The sequence below is a fragment of the Ictalurus furcatus genome, chromosome 13 (assembly GCF_023375685.1).
Source record: "Ictalurus furcatus strain D&B chromosome 13, Billie_1.0, whole genome shotgun sequence".
NCBI classification, from domain to species: domain Eukaryota; kingdom Metazoa; phylum Chordata; class Actinopteri; order Siluriformes; family Ictaluridae; genus Ictalurus; species Ictalurus furcatus.
Window position 1 is genome coordinate 21,114,785 of NC_071267.1, and position 24,201 is coordinate 21,138,985.

Consider the following 24,201-nt stretch of genomic DNA (forward strand, 5'->3'; position numbering starts at 1 on the left):
TAGCATAGCATACAATAGTACAAAACAAAGTGTGGCATTAATTGGTAACAAGGGGTCTGAAAATTATATTCAAAAATTATCCATCCATCCATCTTCTACTGCTTATCCTCTTCAGGGTCACAGGGAAACCTGGAGCCTATCCCAGGGAGCATTGGGCACAAGGCGGGGTACACCCTGGACACCCTGCCAATCCATCGCAGGGCACACTCACACACATTCACACACACATTCATACACACATTCATACACTACGGACAATTTGGACACGCCAATCAGCCTACCATGCATGTCCTTGGACTGGGGGAGGAAACCGGACTACCTGGAGGAAACCCCCACAGCACGGGGAGAACATGCAAACTCCGCACACACAGGGCCATGGTGGGAATCAAACCCCCGACCCTGGAGGTGTGAGACGAACGTGCTAACAACTAAGCCACTGTGTGCCCTATTCAAAAATTATATATAATTTAAATTTTTTTAACATGTTAATGACTTTTTTCTTTTTTTTTTAAACAAGTTCAGAGAAGATATAAAACAATCAAATTCCAGTATAAACAACCCTAAAGATTGGGGATGAATTAACATACTTTTGCTTACGTACACAAAAGTTTGCCATTAGTATAAATAAATTAACAATGTATTCAAACCTTTGTTAACATTGTTTTCATAATGGACAATGATATCCCTTTAATGTAAAATAGTATTTCATGTTTACTAAATTAAAGATAAATTCTGCCAATTCAAATACATTTGAATTTTACATTCAAAAAGCAAATGCGTCACCCACTCTTTCTCATTTTTACAAAAAAAAAAAAAAAGAGCATACATTATCAATATCAGAGTATCTTGAAATGAAATATTTAACAGTGTAGATGGTATGGAAAATTAAAAAATTTTGTCTTTTTTTTTTTTTTTTTGTCATTGCTCCAATGTTTTAATGTGCCTTACGACATCGATATGGGCATGGTCCAGTTTCAAAATCTACATGGTATCAGCAAGTCCACTGACAAATGAGAATGGTCTTCAAAACAAATCTTTTACTGTATTTATTCAATGATTCTTGGATGGTAAATTACAAAAAAATATATGTATTGTTGCAGTAGGTCTGTGCTGTAATAAATAATAATACTGGACATTTTCATTTTATTTTTTTGAGCCTGCTACCAACCCATTCTTCATAGGACCATTAAAGACGATGTTATTAGATGCTTCAATCACTAAAGTCAAGTGAAGAAGGAGAATACATACTAATATATGTGTGTACTGTGATACACCCCTGCTGAAAACAAAAGAAAAACAATAGAAACCCTCATAGAATTTGTAATGGTTTGAATGGTTATAATGAGAATTGGGTATTGGTTTTAATAAAAACTGTAATGGTCCCTGTGGATCTCTACTGGTAATCTGTTGCTTCTATTGGAGGCATGTTATGTCTAGTGGATACCATTAAGGACCAACAGTGGTAATGGATTTAATGGTTAGCTGATGGTATGTAATGGTATTTGTAGCAGAATTAGGATTTGGACCATAGAACCATTAAAATTTCTGTGATAGTTTCTGTTGTTTTTTGTCAGCAGGGACCCACACACAACCTGAGTGTGTGTGTTATAGTCATCAGATTTGAAATGAGTGAATATTTTCAAAAAATAAATTAAATTCACAAAGTAAAACATCAAATAATGTGTTTTCGGTATAGCACAGGGTGAATTTTTTTTTTTTTTTGCATTTTCCATACTGTCCCAACTTTCGGAATTGGGGGTTGCAGTGTTGTGCAGATTAAAAACATGAATCATATATCCAATAACATGGCTTTTTAATCCTCGAACTGCGGAGACATGTTCACACTGTTAAGCACTCACTCAGAAGCACCACATAAGGTAGCAACATAACATATATGACATCCTAGCCCCCTGTGCATAGTGCTTTCAGTAAAGATACCACAGAATTGCACCTAAATAAACTTTCCTCTGTGTGACCTGGCCTACTTCAAAACACACACAAACACACACACACACACACACACACACACACACACACATACACACACACACACGTACGTCAGAAGGCACTATCCAAAATAACAACTTTATAAATAGCCCATCAACTAACCAACAGGGGATTTCCACAAGCGAAGAGAGTGCAGCATACCCCAAGCAGGAGAGAGAAAGGACTATAGAACAACTTGTAGAAGTCAACATTTGTGAGCGCTGAAGAACCATAACAGCAAACCCAGCACATAATTATGGCATCTGATCAGCCTTCATTACCTCCAGGTGACCCTGTTTGCCCAGCGTGTCAGGCCGAGGGGTCACTCCTGCTCCCCTGTGGACACAGCTTATGCCAGTCTTGCTTACAGTTGTGCCAGCTCGAGTTAGGACATGAGCAGCAAAGATGCACTGAGTGCTATGGACGGGAGCTGCTTGACAATGTCCTCAAAGGCCTGATTGACTCCATATTTCTAGGTCAACCTCAACGAGACAGGACCCGAGCCGAGCTGGGGCTAGGCTTCATCCGGGAAGACAATAACAGGGCAGAAGGTGATAAGGCGTGTGCTAGGCATGGTGACAGACTGACTCTGTTCTGCATGGAGGACGAGGAGCTGATCTGTATTCAGTGCCAGGGAGAAGATCATGAGGGTCACGACTGTAATACTACAGAGGAAGCAGCTCTGGAGTGCAAGGTGAGAGACAGACAGAGAGAAAGATTCCTGTGTGACTGTTGAAAAGATTCTCAGACAAATATGGATGCTAATATATGTATTCTCTCTCCCAACTGCCTTTAGAGAGAGCTGCGGTTTGCATTGATACCCTTACAGGAGAAGCTGGAGACCCTAAACACAACCAAACAAATCTGCCAAGAGACAGCAGATCACATCAGGGTAACTGCATCACTACTATCGACACTATTTTATTGACGTTCGTCCCTACATAGTCTTACAGCGTTACAGGTTCAGACCTCTGGTCCACAGGTTAAAAGTCATACTGATATTGTTTTCATTAGTGGTTCTTCATGAGCAAAGCAATTGAAAGCTAATATTCCTCTTTTTATTTTAAGGCTAGTGTGCACTGGGGTTCTGTGTTTTGAAAACTTACTGAAGATATTCAGTACAAACTCTGGTCCTAGGGACTTCCTGCTCTGCAGTCTGAAGTTTTCCCTACTCTAAGGCCAAATAACAATAACAACTGATCAGTTAAAAATTGCATGATTTTAATCATGCATGTTTAAAGTAAAAAGCAACAACAACAACAATTTCTGTTCCTGGGCTTCCAGGACTTGTAAATATCTTGAATATAGGCATAATTTTCTAGTATTTCCTAGTATTCCTATATAGTATTAAATCTATTTCCAGACATGTTTACTAATTTTAAGCTTTAAATGTGCTTATTCTATTGGCAGACATTCTTGCTTCTTTCTTGAAATAAATACTAAAAATTAGCTAAATTATCTGCAAGTAGAACAATTCTATTTCAAGCTTCAAATGAGTAAGAATGGCTGGAAATTGGCTTCATAATCTTACATTTTGTTTAATGTAACCTTATAATAGGAAATACTAGATCAATTTGACTATATTAAATTATATACAGTGCCAAAAATGATATCATAGCAAGTATAAAAAAAGATCTTGAATATAAGTGAATAAATCATGTGTGTGTATCTTACTCTAGTGGCAGATTTCAAGCATTTACTACTTCTAGATAGAATAAGTATAATAAGTATAACACCAGCCAGATTGAACCTCATGATACAGTAATTACCCACATGCAAAACACCACCCAATGGTTTTGCATAATTTTGCACACATTAATGTTTTGCACAGACATGAATGTTCCTTCACACAAAACCCATTACCTCACATCCCACACACACTGAATATGAATGGTCCAGTCAATGTTGCACTGTCTTACATCTATCTATCTATCTATCTCTCTATGCAAAAGTTTGTGGACACCTGACCATCACACCCGTATTTGATTCGTCCCCAAACTGTTGCCACAAAGTTGAAGCACATAATTGTATAGGATGTCTTTGTATGCTGTAGCATTACAATTTCCCTTCATTGGAACTAAGAGGCCCAAAGCTAATATTTCAGCATGACAACGCTCCGGCCCACAAAGCGAGGCTCATGAAGACATGGTTTGCTAAGGATGGAGTGGAAGAACTTCAGTGTCCTGCACAGAGCCCTGATCTCAACCCCACTAAACAACTTTGAGATGAACTGGAATGCCGACTGCACCCCAGACCTCCTCTCCAGACATCAGTGTCTGAACTCAATAATGCTCTTGTTGCTAAATGAGCACAAATCTCTACAGCCACCTTCCAAAATCTAGTGAAAAGCCTTCCCAGAAGTGTGGAGGTTATTATAACAACAATAAGGGAGACTAAATGTGGAATGGGATGCTCAAAAAGCACATATGGGTGGGATTGGTCAAGTGTCCACATACTGTTGGCTATATAGTGTATCTGTCTATTAACAATAACACATAGTAGAATAATACTGTAACATATGATTTGTACATTTAGTACTGTACCTTTTGTATGAATACACAACAAAATCAGTGTTGAATTAACACGTAGTATAAGTCCAGATGGACCAAAATAAATATTACTGTAAATATAATAGACCATAATAATAATAATAATAATAATAATAATAATAATAATAATAATAATAAGTTAATACTAAGATATCCCTGTGAGCAGCGGCAGACCCAACATACAGTGCAGCTGATAAAGGCTGACTTTGAGAAGCTACAGCAGTTCCTCCGGGATGAGGAGGCGTCCATGCTCGCAGCTCTGATGGAGGAAGAGGAGCAGAAGAGTGGCAAAATAAAGGAGAAGATTGACAGGCTAACAGAGGAGATTATGTCTCTGACTGAAACCATTAAGTCCACTGAGGAGGCCATTTCTTCTGAAGACTTTGAATTTCTAAAGGTAAAGATGACAAGACTTGATATCATTTTTCACTATTCCATTCAAAATGTATATCAATAACTTTCTTCCAAATACTTATAGCTAAAGTTTCTTTTATGCACTGTAAATCCGGATAAGTTCATTTAATTTAAAAAAAATTGAGGAAACTAATTACCTCAAAATTTTTCAGTTGATAAATTAATTTCTTTAAGCCAAATACACTTAAATATAACAGAGATTAATTTTAAATGACAAAGTTTGAGTTAAATTTTTGTTATTTTTAAAAACTTAACTTTAAACTTAACTTAAACATTTTGAGGTAATTAGTTTCCTCAAATTTTTTGAGTTAAATGAACTATCCGGTTTTACAGTGTGGGAAGATAACTGGATTATAACAAGAGCGTATGAGTTTGAAAGCAGGCCAATGAATCATTCCTTGTTGTATTGCAGAACTATAAGAAGGCGTCTGAATGGTAAGTAAACTAGATTTCCCGTGACATTTTCATTCTTTACAGATATTACATAAAACCCTGAATTTAATGAGTGCTTTGTTTTCAGTTACAGAGTGGAGTGCACACCGCAGGACCTTAAAGAGATGAACGGAGCTCTGCTTGATGTGGCCAAATATCTGAGCTGCCTCAAATTCAGAGTCTGGGAGAAAATGCAAACTGTCGTCACTTACAGTAAGTACCAGACAGAAAGAATAACATGAAGCTTTTTGTGGCTTGGTGTTTTGTTTCTGTATGGCATTGGATTTTGGATTTGAGTTATTACTGAGAGTTATCCCATACATACATACATATATTATACATTTTCATCAGTTTTGTACTGTTTGCCGTTATATCATGTCTCTTCCAGTTTGTTAGTAAATAAAAGCAAACAAAATATTATGATGTATATTACATATTATATGATTATGTTTTTGTAATATCACCCACCCTTATACTATACTGCTATGCAAATGAGGTATATTTTATTAATTTTGTGCAAAGAACTCTACTATTTATATATTGTTGTACAGCTACTATGTGTACAGCACCCTTATTTTTTTCTTGAGAAAATGTACAAAATTTATAACACATGCAGACAACTTGTTCAAGCAACAATGCACTTGCAAAAAATATTCTACCACAAAATGTAGGCTCCTGTTTCGTGTGAATACTGGAACAACAACCTATCCAAATCCTTTTTCAAACCTATACGACACTGTATAATCATGTGCAACTCACACCTCTTCCCCAACAGCTCCAGTGACCCTTGACCCCAATACAGCAGATGCGTACCTCTCTCTATCTGATGACCTCACTGTCCTGCGCTACACAGATGAAGAGCAGCAGGTACCTGATAACCCCGAGCGCTTCTGCTACTACAAGTGTGTGCTCGGGTCTGAGGCCTTGGGGACAGGCCGCCACAGCTGGGACGTGGAAGTAGGTGACAGCACTGAGTGGGCACTCGGGGTGGCATATGATAGTGTGCAACGGAAGGAGTGGTTTTCACTCAGTCCTGAGCATGGCATTTGGACCATGTGCCTGCATGGAGGTCACTATCGGGCACCGAACTCTACCAACGAGCCGATTCCAGTTAAGAAGAAACCACAAAGAGTGCGAGTTCAGCTGGACTGGGATGTGGGGAGGGTCACGTTCTCAGATGCTGCAGATAACACACTGATCTACAGGTTTAAAGCCAAGTTCACTGAGAAACTCTATCCATATTTCTCTAACTCATGTAAAAGGCATCCGCTACGCATCCTTGCTGAGAAAGTGTCTGTGTACACAGAATAGCTCAGGAAAGATCACACTGAAAGAGTTGGAAGAATAAAGTAGCAGAATAATGTCACGTCATACTGTTGATGTATGCATACAGTGCTGTGAAAAAGAAGTTGATTTCTTCTGTTTTTGTGTATATCTCATACTATATAGTTTTAGATCTTCAGATGAAATACAACATAAAACAAAGTCAACCTGAGTAAACACACAGTACAGTTTTTATTTATTTATTTATTTATATGGAAGAAAAAACGTTATTCAACACCTATCACCAATGTAAAAAATTAATTGCACCCTTAAACTTAAAATCTGGTTGTGCCACCTTTAGCAGCAATAACTACAACCAAATGCTTCCGATAACTGGAGATCAGTCTTTCACTTACTTTTAGGACTAGGACTTACTCCTATGCTTTGGACCATTGTCTTGCTGCATAAATCAGTTGCGCTTGAGTTTCAACTTACTGACTGAAGACCGGATATTCTCTTTAGGATTTTCTGGTAGAGATCAGAATTCATGTTTCCCTCAATTATTGCAAGTTGCACAGGGCCTGAAGCAGCAAAGCATCCCCACACCATCACACTCCCACCACCATGCTTGACTGTAGATATGATGTTCTTTTTGTGGAATTTGGTTTTTGGTTTATACCAGATGTAACGGGAACCCTTCCAAACAGTTTCACTTTCGACTCAGTACGGGGCAAATACATTTTCACACAGGCCCAGCTGCTATTGGATAACTTTTTTGCTTCAATAAATAACATAATAATTTGTGTTTAATCAGGGTGCCTTTGTTTTATCTTAGATTTAGTTTTAATCTCTGAAACAATTTAGTATGACATATACACAAAAACAGAAGAAATCAGCAAATACTTTTCCACAGCACTGTAAAATAAGAAGACAGATATGAACGAAGCCAGAAATGATCTGAAATAGGAATGTAATGGTACGTCCTACAAGGACATCTGAAATAAGCGTTCACAAGGTAATGTTATGGTTTAGTGTTATATAGTCACAGCAAGGTAAAACTGTATTTCTACATTGCTTTAAATGATATATTAAAGGACTAATAATCCTCCTAAAAACACTATTTTCCTATTAAAATAATTCAGTACTTTCACTGCCAATGCAACGGCATATTATTTAGTGACCCCCCTCTTTAAATTATGAAAAAACATGGCCTTTACTTTAGAAAAAATAAAGAAAAAAGAAAGAAAACATGATAATGGGATTTCAAGACAATCTGGCACTGATGCTGGGTATCACTACTTTTAATCCTGTACTAGGAGTGAGCAATATTATAATGAGCTAAGGTTATCATGATACATACACTTTTCATAATCATGATACACTTTTCAGAGACTATCATTAGAAGTGTTTTGTTGTAGGTTCTTATTATTTGTAAGAAAATGATGCAATTAAGTGTATGCTAATGCTCACCTAAATTGAAATAAAAAGATATCGACTTTGGAATATTCTGAAAAGGTTTCCTGAAAATATGATATTTATTATTATTATTATTATTATTATTATTATTAGAGATTAAGCAATACAATAATGAGCTATACGTTTAGGCCTTTAAACCAATTTATATACAGTATGTGCCATACATACAAAAATATGAATGGAATTGTAATGTACAGCTATAGGAGTGTCTTCACAAATGTAAGCTTTTTCACCTTTAACCCACTCATCTAATTCTTATTCTAATGCATAATTTCATCAAACGCCATTGATGCTAATCTGAAATGTTAATGTGGGGAAACAGTAATCTATTATGTGTTATACTGTAGCTGACTCTGCTCAAGTAATAATAATGGCTTTGAACTATTTGCACTTGCATTTGCGATGTCAGTTATGCATGAAACAGGCAAATACTGTAAATGTACATTAGTGCAAAACAGTATTATGTTTGGGCATGGAGGCAGGAACTGCATGCAGAATATTAATTTCGCTTCATAATCACAAAGAACAGTGATAAACAACTGTGTATATGTCATGTGGCATTGCATGCATGGACATATATAAACTAACTATGAGGATTTTACAGATACATCTGCCTGTTATATTGTATTATGACATAATAGTATTAAATGGCAAAGCAATATATATCTTCCATTCTTATAGTATTATTTGTGCAATCATTTTACAATCCCTAATGATGACTAATAAGTGTATATAAAAATTAATGCTCTTTGCTTAACCAAAATTCACTGGACAAATCTAACACTGATTAACTATAACATACATAAACAGTGATGAAATGGCCTGTGTTTACACCGGACTGAAGAGACTCTCGAGACAAGCGTGTCCTCTCATATGCACCTGTCTCTTCTCATCAGCACTAACCCTTCTGTAATCTGTCTCACCATTTCCAAGGACATTTGGCACACAGATGTGTTTTTAAGTGTTCATATCAGACATAGCCGAGCTGGGGAATGAGGGCAGGAATATGTCAGCTACAGTGCTCTCCACTAATATTGGCACCCTAGATAAATATGATCAAAGAAGTCTGTGAAAATATGTCTTTTTTGTTTAACCTTTTGATCTTTTGTTAAAAAAATTCACAAAAATTCACAAAAATACTCTGCTCTCATGGATATCAACATAACACGGATATCAACATAACAGAAGATCTAAAGGTTAAACAATAAAGACAAATTGCAGGTACCATGTATTTTTTTTTACTATAAGCCTAATTAACAAGGCAAAAAAGTGGTAGCTAATGTAACGTAATAAAGTATGGAGAGCTAGCTACCTAATTCAATGCATTGACACAGACACAACTGAGTATATAATTTCTTAGCTTTATAGTCTGTTTATAGTCTGAAATGGCCGGTGTTTGCTATACGCTGTAGTTTTCTCCCTTCACATTGCGTTGTGTTGGTGTATTGCAATACTATAACCAAATAAAAACTTTTGTTTTGTAAAATGACATTATGTAGTGTTTATTAATAGCAAGTAGTGTTATTTATTTCTGGTTGTTGAACATGAGAATTAAAAAATAGCTCACTAAGCTGAGCAATTATGAATAAAAAGCAGATAGCCCAGACAGAGCTGATAGAGCTGTCTAACACTGTAAGCATGTAAAGATTGAAGTCTGCAAATAATTGTCTGTAGTGTTTTAAGTGATCTGAGAAAAAGCCAAGAATCGTTTGCAGACAGGAAAAACTGCATATTAGTAACAATAGACAGTAAATGCTTTGGTGTTGACTTAACACTTAATGTGTTCATCTGAGTCTTCTGGATTTAACTGAACACTGGAGATTTTCATCGGTACTGTTATTGATGCTACAGATTGTTGCATTTGAAGGAATGTTTTCAGAGCACTTAAAAAAAAAAAAAAACAAAGTGTGGATTTTGTGCACATGAATGAAGTTGTAGTCACAGTTGCAAATGTTGACCCAGCTCCAACTCTCATCAATTTGCTTCATAGCTTTTCATACAAAATAAGTATATTGTTAGCCATTTTCAGCTGTGATACCATGTTGTGTTCTCACTCTTTTTTTTTTTTTTTTTGCCAGTAATCTGAGGACTCAGTTCTTTCAAGAGCACTTAAGCACTTGGCTCTCTTGCACTTGTTTCTTGTCAACTAATGAAAATTCAGTCTTGACACTTCCATCACTGTCGGCTCCTTTAACAGATCTGTGCTTGGAATATATTCTGTCTCGCATATTTCAATTAAATGTAACAAACCCACTACACTGATATCATGGCTTATATTCAGCAGAGGTTCAAACATCAAAACACTTCAGCGTCTGTATTTATTACCCGTTAAATAATAAGAAATGAATTTCCCCTAAAAACCTGTTTATTGAAGGTTGAACATGTCAAACATGCACAGTTAAGAACATAGAACATATTTACAGACTGAACACAGAAAAAAGTAGAAAACAATAATTTATTGACTGGCTTCCTTTCATCGGAGCATCACTGATTTGCAAATCAGCTAATTTTTAACACAAATAAAAAAATACGAACGTTTCTGGCTAATAAGGTCTGTGTAGTTTGGCTATAAAAATGGCCGTTTATAATTGAGGCCCTTTGAAAAGTAAAAATGAGAGGTTTACATTAAAGGAGGCTAGACAGTAAGGGCTAGAAAGTGTTCTGTTCTTCACAGTAGCATGTTAAAGAGCACCAAATGTTTCACATTAGAAACACTAAAATGACAGAATTGATGCCAATGGAAGGAAGGCAATGACTTTTCACCTGTAATACATTATAGTCCACTGTTTCTTACATATTCCTTTCTTTGAAAGATAAGGCCTTGGATATTTAACACTCAACCACTGGCCTGTTGGCTCTTTATTACTCTACTAACCTACACACTTAACTACACCAACTCTATTTTTATTACAAAGCTAAGACCATCTATAAGTAGCTTGCTCAAAATACAGACATGGACACAGAGCCTCTCTTGAAAAATCCAGTCTCAAACCAAAACACATCTGACAGGAAAAGCACTGGTTCAAAGGCAACATAGGATGTCATCCCTCCAGCATAATACAGACATTACAATCATTGACTATTCATCTCCATCACATTATGAGTGCTACTTGTATGTGAAAGCAGAATAGGACAGAATAGGATGTGGACTCTGCACATTCTGGAAAATGTTTCATGCTGCACTATGGGCTTTGCAGTTTGCAGAGAAGTTGTAGAAAGGTTGTGAATAAAATGTTGCTTGCATGATATTATTGTTATATAATAAACTGGAAGCCAATCGTGGATATTTGCATGTTTTCCTTTGGTGGAAGCACCTCAAGAAAGGGATGTGATGTTGGATTTCCCTCCAGGGGGTGCTACAATCCGCTGTGCTGTACGCCTGGGGATGTGGTCATCCATCTGAGTTCCTTTATTAGACAGACAGTTAGATAAAACACTATAGATTGTCTATTTAATACTTAATCTAAATTCTAACCACACAGAACTTTCCAATTTATATTTTTTAATGCTCAGTGTTCACAGTGATCACCTGACATGACTTTCACTGGTAGGCTGCATGAATCTACAGTCTGGGTTAGGACTATCAGCCCCAGCATCACTCCTTCATACCATTCTCTGTATTTTGGTGTTGTGCTTGATTGGTTCCACAAAAGTCCAACCGAATCTGCTTTATGACATTTGTTTAACAACATATAATCTAAAGTGGCTACCAACCTTATATTGATGTCTTTTTATCTTTAAAAGATAGGATGAGTGTTGCCATGTTAGGCCTTTAAAGCAATTAAGCAATGTTTTGGTGTAAAACCTTTAACGGAATTTATGGCATTTAACTAATTTTGAAGAAAAAAGTCTACTACATTTACGGCATTTGGCAGATGTCAGGGTCGTGACCTGGCTTGGGCATTCGGCGCTGTAGACTTGAAGATTTTTTCTTTAGCCCAAAATAATTCTCCACTTGGAGTGGTTTGTCACTACATCAGTAAAAGAAGACTGCAGTGTTATAATTTTCTATCTTCAATGAATGGAGTGTTGTATTTATCGTCAATGAATGGAGGCAAGACGAATCAGACAGGGCTTACAGGAAAATATATGGAAATACTCGTGTCTTAATGGCTGACAGCTCTCAATTTGCCAAATGCTAGCTCACACAGTTAGTTAGTGTGAGGGGAAAATGGATATATGCTGATTATTATTAATTTTTTTAAGAAAAGGGGTTGAAACGGAATCACTAACATCCTCCCATGCTAAGTGAGGAAAACAAGATGTGTAAATGTCTATATGAGTTCCAAGTTATGTGAACATGATATGAGCCTTGCTCAAGGGCCCAGCAGTGGCAGCTTGGCCATGATGGGATTTAGAACTCACAATCTTCCAATCAGCAATTCAACGGCTTAACTACTGAGCCACCACTCAGTCAACTAGTATCTGATAATCGCAAGGTCTTGATTTATAACTGCATTGTGACCTTAAAAAAAAAAAAAATCACTTTTCCAGCTCAACCCAAAAATTTTTTTTGTAATGTTAAGATTGTTGTATGTTTATGTGCAAAATCAGGTAAACAGATAAAAATACCACTACAGAGTAATTACAAAAGACAAATAATATTGGCCAGTGATTACCAGACAGGCTGAATCCTGATTGGTGCAGGTTTCTAGCTGGCCCCACCACACTCTTCCCTGGACAGGAGGACCCTCTGGTGGTAGGAGTCGGTGGTACAGACTTGGTCATGCTGATTACATCATGGACTGGACCATCGTAATTACCTCGAGGAACACCACGGGCCTCTGCCATCTGCAACACATTTTAAATCATTACAACACACATTTCACATATTTAAAAACCAGGTAACAATTTGTCATTGTTTTTTCTAGGCATTTTCTCCAAGAGGCAAGGTCCATGAGAGGGCAATATTTGGTTTTACTTTTGAAAAAGACAGCTGGTGCCAACACGACCCTTACTCAATGCAAAGCACCTCTGCTCATTTATATCTTGTTTAAGTGCAGAAACTTGAAGTCTCAGAGTCTCGTACCCTGCTCCGGGCTTTGATCCTCTTGTACACGTAGTCTGGAAAGGCTTTCCTGGGGACAAAGCGACCTGAACCCTCCAACACATCCAACTTGCCATCCTCCAAAACAATACTGCCTTGGCTGATGACAACCATGGGAAAGCCCTTGCACTCCATGCCCTCAAAGATATTCATCTCTACAGTCTGCAGAAAAAAATACATGGTAAATAAAGGAAATGATAAAACTACAGGCCTATTTACTTTTAATACAATAAGGGGACTGGATTTGGATTCATCAGTTGTCCAAGGGCCATTATCAGTCCAAAACATCTCCATGTGTGAGCTTTACCAGATTGTGAGTTTTGGCCGAAAAGGTTTTGGTCTCTTTGGTGTTCCAGATGACAAGATCAGCATCAGAGCCCACTGCGATTCTGCCCTTGCGAGGGTACAAGTTGAAAATCTTGGCTGCATTTGTGCTTGTCACTGCCACAAAGTCATTCTCGTCCATTTTACCAGTTGCCTGGAGATAAGAAAACATCATATTATTTGTGAAAATATAGCACTAAAACTGTTTTTACATGTATAATAAAAACACAAAGTATGATTTCTATTGTGAAAGAGCACAATACATAAACACATATATACAATGTACATCAACGGTATCACATCCATTGAGAATAACAAACCACAAAGCGAGACCAAGCACAAATCTACATCAAAACATTTCTCCCATAAAAATTATAACTGATAACTGCCATAAAACAGCATTGTTAAATGCTATTCACACTAATATGTGGGTAATAATAATAGAGATTACCAGAAAAAGAAAGAACGATAAAGAGAGAAGGTGACGTACCACAGCTTTGTCCCAGATGATGCTCATGCGTTCCTCGACGCCGTTGGTCCCTTCAGGAATGAGTGTAAAGTTGTCTTTCCCTACAGCTTTCTGGGCTGTGGAGAATGTGCAGTGAGCGCTGGCTGTCACCTGAAGATCCCCACTGCAACACAGTATTATTATTAATATTAAATAGATAATTGCATTTCATGCACATAAAGCAGTAACTGTGGTTACATTGCTGGAGACATGATCAATACTTTGCTGCTGAAGTCGACACATTCTTTAATGTTGTGGAATTTTTACCCCTGTATCTCTCAAGTTACTGAGATATACTACTACCTAACTCTCCCCTATCACACGACAGCTACCAACTGGGGAGGGTGAAGGTTAGCACATACTTATGCTACATTTGATGGCCAAAAGTATGTGGACACCTGACCATTACACCCATATGTGGTTTTTCCTCAAACTGTTACCACAAATTTGGAAGCACAGAATCGTATAGAATGTCTTTGTATTCTGTAGCATTAAGATTTCACTTCACCGGAAAAGCTGTTTCAGCATGACAATGCCCCTCTGCACAAAGCGAGGTTCATAAAGACATGGTTTGCCAAGGTTGGTGTGGAATACCTCGATTGGCCTGCACAGAGCACTTACCTCAACCTCACTGAACATCTTTGGGATGAACTGGAATGCTGATTGTGTGCCAGGCCTTCTTGCCTGACATCAGTACCCAAATTACTAACGCTCTTGTGGCTGAATGGACACAAATCCCATATAGCCATGCTCCAAAATCTAGTGGAAATCCTTCCCAGAAAAATGGAGGTTATTATAAGGACAAAGGGAGGACTAAATCTGGAATGCAGTGTTCAACAAACACATATTGGTGTGATTGGTTAGATACTTTTGGTCATAAACTGTACATCACAGGACAGCTGAACACTCAGAGGACAGTGCTGTCTATGCTCATCCAAAAAACTGAACTCACACATACCTATGATTGACTCGTGTTGCTCTGACTGACAGTAGAGAAAGTAATGCAATCCCTACCACCCAGAGAACACAGACAATTTTGCTCTCTTGGACCCCCAGCCATGGATGGCTATGGCATTGTCAGAATTCGAACTCACACATGAACATTTTTTAGTTGTTTCACTCAGAAGCCCTGTTGAGAGACTTACCATGACAACATGGAATTGAGGTAGTCTGGGGTTCCCACATCCGGATTGAGAGGTGGAGACATGACAAAGGCAGCAGCTTTGGCCCAGTTTTTGCTCCAATAGTGTGACCCATCCGTTCCAAGACTAGCTGCAATTGACTCTCCATAAACAACCATGCCTAGTATTCAAAAGCAAGTGATTTAATCAGTAGGTGCGTCCCAATTCGCATACTTGTACACTATTCTATGGCATTTTGTATTATAAATAGAGCGATTAGTGTGTTCACACTGAAAATTCCAAATAGAAAAAGTACACTTTAAATACCCGGATGATGCACTTAAAAAAACTAAAAAAAGTGTGGAATGTGGGACACTTCATGCACTCAACTGTCGCAGCTTTAATTACTTAGCAGAGGGGGAAGGACTATCAGACTCCGATGCTGAATGAAAAAATAACCTTATAAAATTCATAGACTACATGGTTAAGTGTTTAGCGCATCATTTGGGACACAACTCTTACATTTACAGCATTTGGCAGATGCCCTTATCCAGAGCAAATTACATTTATCTAATTTATACAACTGAGCAATTGAGGGTTAAGGGCCTTGCCCAAGGGCCCAACAGTGGTAGCTTGGCAATGCTGGGGCTTGAACTCCTGACTTTCTGATCAGTAAGCCAGAGCCTTTAACCACTGAGCCATGACTGCCCCACTCTTGTTCCTGCATGATTCTTCATGAGGCTTCACTCTTTCCCATACGTCTAATTACTATGGGGTTTTGTACCCTTTTTCCTGGCCTTGGCGATGACATCAGCAGCGGCTTTACTCATCACTTTGGTGATGTAGAGAGGGCAGTTGGCCTGTTTAGCGATGGTGATGGCTCGATACACGGCCTCCGTCTCCACCTTGTGAATAGAAAACACTCACAATGAGCAATTCAGCATGTGTTGCAGAAATGAACTATTTAGTAGAGATTCACCAATACTAAATTTCTCAGTCGATATCGATAACCGATTATTCAGAGTCATATCGGCCGATACCGCTACAGATAGTTGTGCCTTTTATGCCTTCTTTTAAATTAATAATAATTAATTCCACAATTCTGAAGGAAATGCAAATAAAAACTTTATTCTCTCCATTTCAGCAAGTTGTTTCACAGTAACTGGTCTCATAAACAGAAAACACATTACTCTACTTAACATTAACACTTGAACTAAATTCTGAAGATTAAAGTAAGATTTCTTAACTTATTAAATGTTATTAATTCCTACTTCATCATTAAACCTCAAACTGGTAATATATATTATCAACTTTTTTTAACTGGATTTGAAATACACTACTCTACAAATATATTTTTCTGTGCAATATATACTTTTTTGTCAACTCATCTTCATTTAAATCTTTCAACGGTGTACTGGCCCTTTAATTCAGCGCGAGCAGCACGACAAAGAATAAAAAAAATAAAAATTAGACTCGACACTGAAACTCCCGCTTCACTGCCACTCACTCCCAGTGTAAAATTGTAGCAGTGCAGAGATTACAGAACTTACAAACTGCAGTTTTGCCATTATTCCACACAAGAGACATCATCTTTACACACAGTATGAAATTGATGTTTTCCCGTCCTCTTTTGATTGACAGGATATAATTAGCCCTAATCATTGGATGTTTTTAAACATGAAAAATAGCCTTTATCGGCCGATACATCGTTGCATCTCTACTATTTAGTAATTATGTTTCCTGACCCATTTTAAATTCTGATGATTTTTTTTGATGAGTTCAATTTGCCTACTGAAAATGAGAGAAATGTATTGCAGGGATTATGTTTGTTTCAGTTCACCCTTATTATGACAAGGTGAAATAAAAATGTTGAAAAGGCTGGTCTTTGTAAATATGAATAAAATGGCAATTTATATGACATCCACATCCTTAAACACTGTCTGTATTGCTATTCATATTAAGTGGTGTAACTTGAAATGCGTGTACCTCCTCGGGATGGCTTAGCACATGTCCCTCAGGGCCTGTGATCCCCAGATCCAACAATCTCTTCTGCTCCTGAGATCACAAAATACACCATCTCTTTTAGAAAATATACAGTATGTAAGGAGGCCTTACTTTACACCCAAGCTATAAAATTTTCCACATGGTCTGGTCATTACCTCTTCAATAATGTCCCCGTTCTCAGCATGTACTTGAGCGATTGCTCCCAAATCTCTCAGAATGGAGAATATCTCATACATCTACAGTAAAGACAGAACTCACTTTAAATAGTTACTGTATATCACATTCATTCTAACAGTCAGGGTGTATATAATACCTGGCTGAATGACTCATGACATATCACATTAGTGTTGACTATCAAACTTACCTGTGAATCTGAGCTTTGATACCTGTCCTTATAAGCCATGAAAACCAGGAAGGAGTTAACACCTAAAACACACAGATAATTGTGTTAATTGTGTGTTAATGTTGTGATAATGTTACATACTGTACTTAAGATCAGATTTAATATGTACAGGCTTTGAGGTAATTCCTATTAGACAACTTGTCAAAACAAAGCCTTATAATACAGTGAGGAAATATAAAGTTAAGGTCAATCCTCCAGGTCCTGCACATTATTTGGTTTTCCAGCATCTTCTACATATTTGACTCTTTTCCAACAGCGGCTAAATGATGTTGAGATCCATCTTTTTACACCGAGGACAATTGAGGGGCTCGTACACAACTATTACAAAAGGTGCAAACATTCACCGATTCTCAACAAGGCAATACATTAAGACCCAGGGGGGTGTATAATTTTAAACAAGATTATCAGTGTAAATTATTATTTTGTCTTCTGGGAAAAATGTAAATATCTTATGTAGCTTCTGAAGAGCAGTAGTAAATGAAAAAATAAGATCTTTAAAAAAATAATAACAATTTACACTGATCATCCTGTTCAAAAGTTTACACCCCCCTGGCCCCCTAGTGTGTTGCCTTCTTGAGCATCAGTGAATGTTTGCGCCTTTTGTATTAGCTGTGTATGAGTCCCTCAGTTGTCCTAAGTGTGAAAAGATGGATCTCAACATCATATAGCCATTGCTGGAAAGAGGTCAAATATGCAGAAGATGCTGGACCAGCAAAGAATATGTAGGAAGTGGAGGATTTTTCTAAAGAACAGTGGGCAGTTTAACGGCTCAGGACAAACAAGGGACTCATGAACAACTATCACAAAACATAAAAACAGTCGTTGATCCTCCAGGTAACAACACACAGTATTAAGAATCAAGCGTGTGTAAACTTTTGAACTGGTTCATGCGAGTAAATTCAGTTATTATTGTGTCTTGTGGACAATACGTAAACATCTGTTATGTGATAGAGCGTAGCAATGTTACAGTATTCTAACTCAATATTCTCACTCAGGATGGTGCAAAGTCCTGATTTTGATATGTATTGTGATAGTAAATATGAAAACAGTTACCTTTATCTTTGACTAGAGTTTCAAGTTCCTCAAACATTCCCTCATGCCAGCGGGTGATGTCCATGTGCAGCGAGTAATCACAGCATGATCGCTTATCTGCTGTATCCCTCCACTGGTCATAAGCAGTCAGCAAACTGATGCCAGGCTCAGGAACAACATGGTCGACTACAGAGAGAAAGACAGAAAATATATTTGACTGCACTGATATTATTTGTCGTAGACCATTACTGAGATGAAATGCTTTACTTTCATCCTATACAATGTGGTGACACATTATTTAATGGCTATTACTGCCTTTGCCTTAAGTAAGGTATACAAATATCCTGACTGACAAGAAACTATGCAAAAATGGAGTATTGTAATATAATCTGGACTATATGAGAGCAGTTAAAGTTAAGTTAGTTTGTATTATAGACCATTAAGACTCTTTCAGTGTCTCTCTTCTTGCAAAGACACATTATGGTGTTCCCAAAATCAAACTACAGACTGGGGGTGATTTGAGTGTTTGTGGCAGGAGATGAGTGGAAAAGGATTACACTTTGTGACAGCACTGTGATCCTGATCTCATGATTTTAATGAGAAAGGGCAAGCTCTCACATTGACACACACACACACACACACACACACACACCCATACACACAGCTCCTGTTCCAGTAACCAGTCACATCCTCCTTATTCATATTGTTCAGTAAATAATTTTAACCTGCCTAAAATGTGCCATCAAATCTTATCTCCCCTTTAAATCCATCACTTATTTCCCCATGATTCCCTTCTCTTTCTTTTATACTGCATTTTCATCATCCATTTCTGCATGACTATTTTGCCTCCTATAATCTCCTGTCTCTCTTCTTCTCTCTAATCATCTTGACATTCATTTAAGTCATTGGAAAACCATGCATTGCAGTTTAGTGCTTTTTCTTGTCTACACCTTATTTAAATAATAGAGCATTTAATTCTTAGCTAATATTCTTCTATACACATTACTATGTTATTCATACAGCTTTAACCTACTGATCATGGTGGTGCCTCCTGCCAGGGCAGCGCATGTGCCGTGGTAAAAGTCATCAGCAGGCATCATTCCCAGGTGGGGTGTCAGGAAGCTGGTGTTCACATCGACGCCCCCTGGGATGACAATGTGCCCATAAGCATCCACAGTCTTCACCCCGCTGGGCACAATAAGGTTCTCCCCAATCTGCCTAAATGACACCGGAAAGAAGATTTACATTTACAGTTACAGCATTTGAACAACATCCTTATCCAGAGTGACTTCCAGAGTGGCTCTGTAGTGTTGATCAAAAAATGGCAGTACACATACGGCATGGTCTAGAAATACTAATACTTAGAGTATTAGTATTTCTAGACCATGACGTATTCTAGACAATGAGCCAAATTCTCTTAGCTGGTTGACATATTAACTATACAAGCTGAAAAAGACTGAAGATACACATGAATACATGCATAACAGTCTAATTATTCTACTGCAATAAACAATAATTAAAGTAAATATAACTCTATAAATTATATGGTTCCATTGATTATTGAGGTGCGGTAAAATAAAATTTTAGAAAAAGTGAATTGTTATTTTCGACATTTTAAGAACATGAAATGAAGGGAAGAGTATTTACTTCATTTGCTGTAAACTACAACTTTCAGGACAATTAACATGGTTATGTATTTGTTCCATTGTTAGTTTTTCATTTCCAGTTTCACAAAGGACAAAGGTGATATTTTTATAACTTCACAAATTCGCACAGAGAAATTACAACTTGAAAATGACAGGTAACTTTTGATACACTCACTTTAAGACTTCTGGATAGAATGTTTTCAACTTTTTTTAAGAAACAAAATTATTAAAACTAGACAGCAATTAGGTTATTTAAAAAAAAATGGTCATATTATTGTAAATATTGTGGTTACATTTGCTGAATATAAATAGATGCTGAAACAAAAAGGTCTTCCAGATAAATAATAAAAATAATACTATTATTTATGGGCGAAAAGATCGATGGACTAACAGAAGGACATGCACATAGAGTAATTGCATTGGAGCACTCCAATGTAATGCTTTTCATAAAGGGTCCTAAATGATATTATTAAAGCCACCCTCAATATTTTATGATTAAATTCTGTCAGGGTTCCCCTATTTCTCCACTGAAAGTGCTCGAACTGTCACTGCAGCAGTTTTACCACATTCATAAAGGATCAACACATGACAGACACACTGGGAAAAACGGGTATGAGGGTGGGGTGTGTTGGGTTAGGAGCATTTTTAATTTGCATATTCATAGGATCTGGATTTTTAATGAGGGTGGAAATGTATGCACCTTTGTACCCGTTTCTGTCGTATAATGAAATATTGTATAGAAGCGGCACATCAAAACAATTATAAAATGTCGCATGAGATTTTTGCATGTAAGGATATCTTGTACAAGTATATCAGAAAGACGTACTTGATGGTCCCGTCCTCGATAAAGATGTCAGCGTAGAACGACTGGTCATCATTCACAATTTTCCCTCCTTTGATAATGATCTTGTCACTCTGCAGATTGAGAAACACATCAAAAAGCCATTTTCACAATTTTAGCATTGTACATAGGCTATTAGTCATATTAGACTGGCTCTCTAATGATTAGCTTTGGTCTTCTTATCACATAAAGACATCTACAAAGCTGTCTCACCATTCCACTCTTACTCCAACAAATCTCTTTCCTGTACATCATGACATCCATCGCCACACGCCCCTGATTTTTCACTGCACTCCTCTCTTCAAATGAGCACATTAAGCCAATTAGCCGACTTCCTGAACTCAACACAAGTTATTTCCACCAGGCTTCACTGCTTGCATTTCAACTCATTCTATTATTAAGTACATCTTTACTGCCTGTGTTTTGAACACATATCTTAAATATTTGTTAATGGTGGTAATGGGTGCTTCGGAAATACCAGTTCATGCTGGTAAAGCAGTGTAGCACAACTGTAACACAACCATGAGCACATCTCCATCACCCGCCTGCAGCTGTGAGCATGTAATACACAGGCCCTGATCATGCTTCAAGCTCACAAGAGACAACAGACAAGACAGATATTCACACACCACTGACAAATGAGCTCCAATAAGGCCACTCTGTCATGGTTGAGTTGATATCTGGATATGCTATAGACACCAAAAAATATGCATGTCTGTTTCCGACCCTAATAAAGAAAACCTCATTCCTAAGTCTGGAAAACCTGGACAGCCAGACTTCTAGGCCACACACTGGAGTCTTTACATTTACTGGGACAGGAATTAGGACGTGGGCGCGTCATTTACATTACAGGCCAGGTTAAATGTTTATTTTAAATCATTTTAATAATAATAACAAAGGACTGAAAGGCGGATTTAGAGCGGATGTATGACACAATGAACCCCTAGAATTAATAAATACGAGTAAAATCGGCATGGCGCAGAGATTCACCCATTAAATATCATGTAGAAATCATTTTCTGACGATTTATATCAACCGACAAGACACCACTCATTATCTTCTTGAGCTGTCAGCTTGTAAAGGTTGTCTAGACACGCGGTTAGACGCGAGACTGTAACCGGCGCCATCACTGCACACGGATAATAAAAAGCCGCCGCATCTCGTCTCGCCGTTTCCGGTAAATCTCTCCACACCGCTTACCGTAGCACGGGAAATGTTCTTTTTGCCTTGGAAAGACATAGCCGGGAATGGAGAGGTCCTGGAGATGAGATGTGTGTGTGAGCACAGCACAGTAAAGCAGCAGCGATGGAGCCGGGGAGCGGAGCTGTCACTTTCAGTACCGGGTGTAGCGCGGTGTAATGTGGGATGGAGCTGAACAATGCGACCAGAGTCCTCCCTCTCCTCCTACCCCCCTCACACACACACACACACACACACACACACACACACACACCTCCTCTCTCTCACACACCACACCTCCTATTCTACCCCTCCTCCCTTCAAACATCCTCCTCCAGCCGAACACCATCTGCTTACTGAGCACCGCACCCTGCTACCGGACCTCCGTGAGACCACCTGGTGGTCCCTAGAGAGTTATACTATTTCTTATTTTCTTGTCTTGTATGCATTTCATATTAGCTGGCTATTATTATTATGGTTGTTGTTGTTGTTGTTATTATTATTATTATTATTACTAGAATACAGTAATGCATAATATTCAAATACATTCTTATTTATTTTCTTGATAGTGCTTTACTTTTACATAAATTATTATTATTATTATTATTATTATTATTATTATTATTATTATTATTATTATTATTATTATCCATCCATCCATCCATCCATGCATCCATCCATCCAGCTTCTATAGGCCTACCACTTATAATACACAGGGTCAAGTTGAGGGGGATCCTGGACCCTATCCCAGGACCAAAGTTGGGGGGGGCACCCTTAACGGGGTAGTAGTATACATTAGTAGTAGTATAATATTAAATTAAATAGTAATAATAATAATAATAATAATAATAATAATAATAATAATTATTACTATTATTATTATTATTATTATCATCAGTAGAATACAGTAATGCATAATATTCAAATACATTCTTATTTATTTTCTTGATAGTGCTTTACTTTTACATAAATTATTATTATTATTATTATTATTATTATTATTATTATTATTATCCATCCATCCATCCAGCTTCTATAGGCCTACCACTTATAATACACAGGGTCAAGTTGAGGGGGAGCCTGGACCCTATCCCAGGACCAAAGGTGGGGGGGCACCCTTAACGGGGTAGTAGTATACATTAGTAGTAGTATAATATTCAATTAAATAATAATAATAATAATAATAATAATAATAATAATAATAATTATTATTATTATTATTATTAGTAGTAGTAGTAGTAGTTGTTGTTGTTGTTGTAGTAGTGCATATTCAATTAAATAATAACAATAATATAATTACCTTAGAAGTTTTACCATATAGAAATATTTATCTTCTTTATTATTTTCTTGTGCTTCACCTTTACACATAAGTTCACAATAATAATAATAATAATAATAATAATACTTCTTCTTCTTCTTCTTCTTCTTCTTATTATTATATTACACTACATGTAGGCTAATACACTGCACATAAAGGCAATGCAATCTTGCCAGTTTTTGTGTGCTGCATATAACGCTATGTTGCATTTTCAGATTTTGATTTGTTCACTGAATGATATTACTGTATTGGCTTCATAGTTGCTCTGGAGCTACGAATACACACAGAATAAAAGGTTGCATCTAGCACCATAAAGATGTCCTCTTCTGGGGAAATGCTTAAAGATGCTATGTAAAACTGTACAACAGACAGAAGGATTTCAGAGAGGGTTCAAAATAGAATCCATTTAGAAAGCAAAGAACCCATAACTATCCATAGGAATACAGATAGACTATGTGTAGTAGACTACTATCTGTGTAAATATCTGTAGTAGAGTACTATCTGTGTAAATGACTCACACAAATACTAATAGCCCACATACCTATATACAGGAGCTGCATCAAAAACCAACAAAGAAACAAAACAAGTACAAAAAATCTCGGTCTTACCTCCTGTGTCCCTCCACACACCTGCTGGTCCTCTGTTGTGTGTGTGATGG

At 37.3% G+C, this 24,201-nt stretch overlaps 2 protein-coding genes across 2 annotated transcripts; one reads left to right on the top strand and one right to left on the bottom strand.

Moving 5' to 3' along the window:
- Positions 1 to 1,694: 1,694 nt before the first annotated feature.
- LOC128617151 (zinc-binding protein A33) lies at positions 1,695 to 8,158 on the top strand. Its single transcript, XM_053640175.1, has 6 exons — positions 1,695 to 2,680; positions 2,783 to 2,878; positions 4,702 to 4,932; positions 5,362 to 5,384; positions 5,470 to 5,594; positions 6,157 to 8,158. The coding sequence occupies exons 1-6, from the start codon at positions 2,243 to 2,245 to the stop codon at positions 6,690 to 6,692; spliced, it is 1,449 nt and encodes a 482-aa protein (XP_053496150.1). The 5' UTR covers positions 1,695 to 2,242; the 3' UTR covers positions 6,693 to 8,158.
- A 2,043-nt stretch (positions 8,159 to 10,201) lies between these two features.
- dpysl4 (dihydropyrimidinase like 4) lies at positions 10,202 to 22,680 on the bottom strand. The gene is made up of 14 exons (XM_053640176.1): positions 22,247 to 22,680; positions 21,032 to 21,120; positions 19,593 to 19,777; positions 18,581 to 18,745; positions 17,489 to 17,550; positions 17,280 to 17,360; positions 17,107 to 17,175; positions 15,905 to 16,025; positions 15,145 to 15,301; positions 13,982 to 14,123; positions 13,475 to 13,645; positions 13,150 to 13,329; positions 12,740 to 12,911; positions 10,202 to 11,527 (listed from the first exon to the last, which is right to left on the bottom strand). The coding sequence occupies exons 1-14, from the start codon at positions 22,283 to 22,285 to the stop codon at positions 11,436 to 11,438; spliced, it is 1,725 nt and encodes a 574-aa protein (XP_053496151.1). The 5' UTR covers positions 22,286 to 22,680; the 3' UTR covers positions 10,202 to 11,435.
- Positions 22,681 to 24,201: the final 1,521 nt, after the last annotated feature.

Bases quoted from the DNA above. Each gene is read 5' to 3' on its own strand.
- LOC128617151 (XM_053640175.1), top strand. From the start codon at position 2,243: ATGGCATCTGATCAGCCTTCATTACCTCCAGGTGACCCTGTTTGCCCA. The intron at 2,681-2,782 runs GTGAGAGACAGA...AACTGCCTTTAG, and splicing joins AAGCAGCTCTGGAGTGCAAG to AGAGAGCTGCGGTTTGCATT. The intron at 4,933-5,361 runs GTAAAGATGACA...GTTGTATTGCAG, and splicing joins AAGACTTTGAATTTCTAAAG to AACTATAAGAAGGCGTCTGA.
- dpysl4 (XM_053640176.1), bottom strand. From the start codon at position 22,285: ATGTCTTTCCAAGGCAAAAAGAACATTTCCCGTGCTACG. The intron at 16,026-17,106 runs GTACACGCATTT...TCTATTCACAAG, and splicing joins TGCTAAGCCATCCCGAGGAG to GTGGAGACGGAGGCCGTGTA. The intron at 11,528-12,739 runs GTAATCACTGGC...TGTCTAATAAAG, and splicing joins ATCAGGATTCAGCCTGTCTG to GAACTCAGATGGATGACCAC.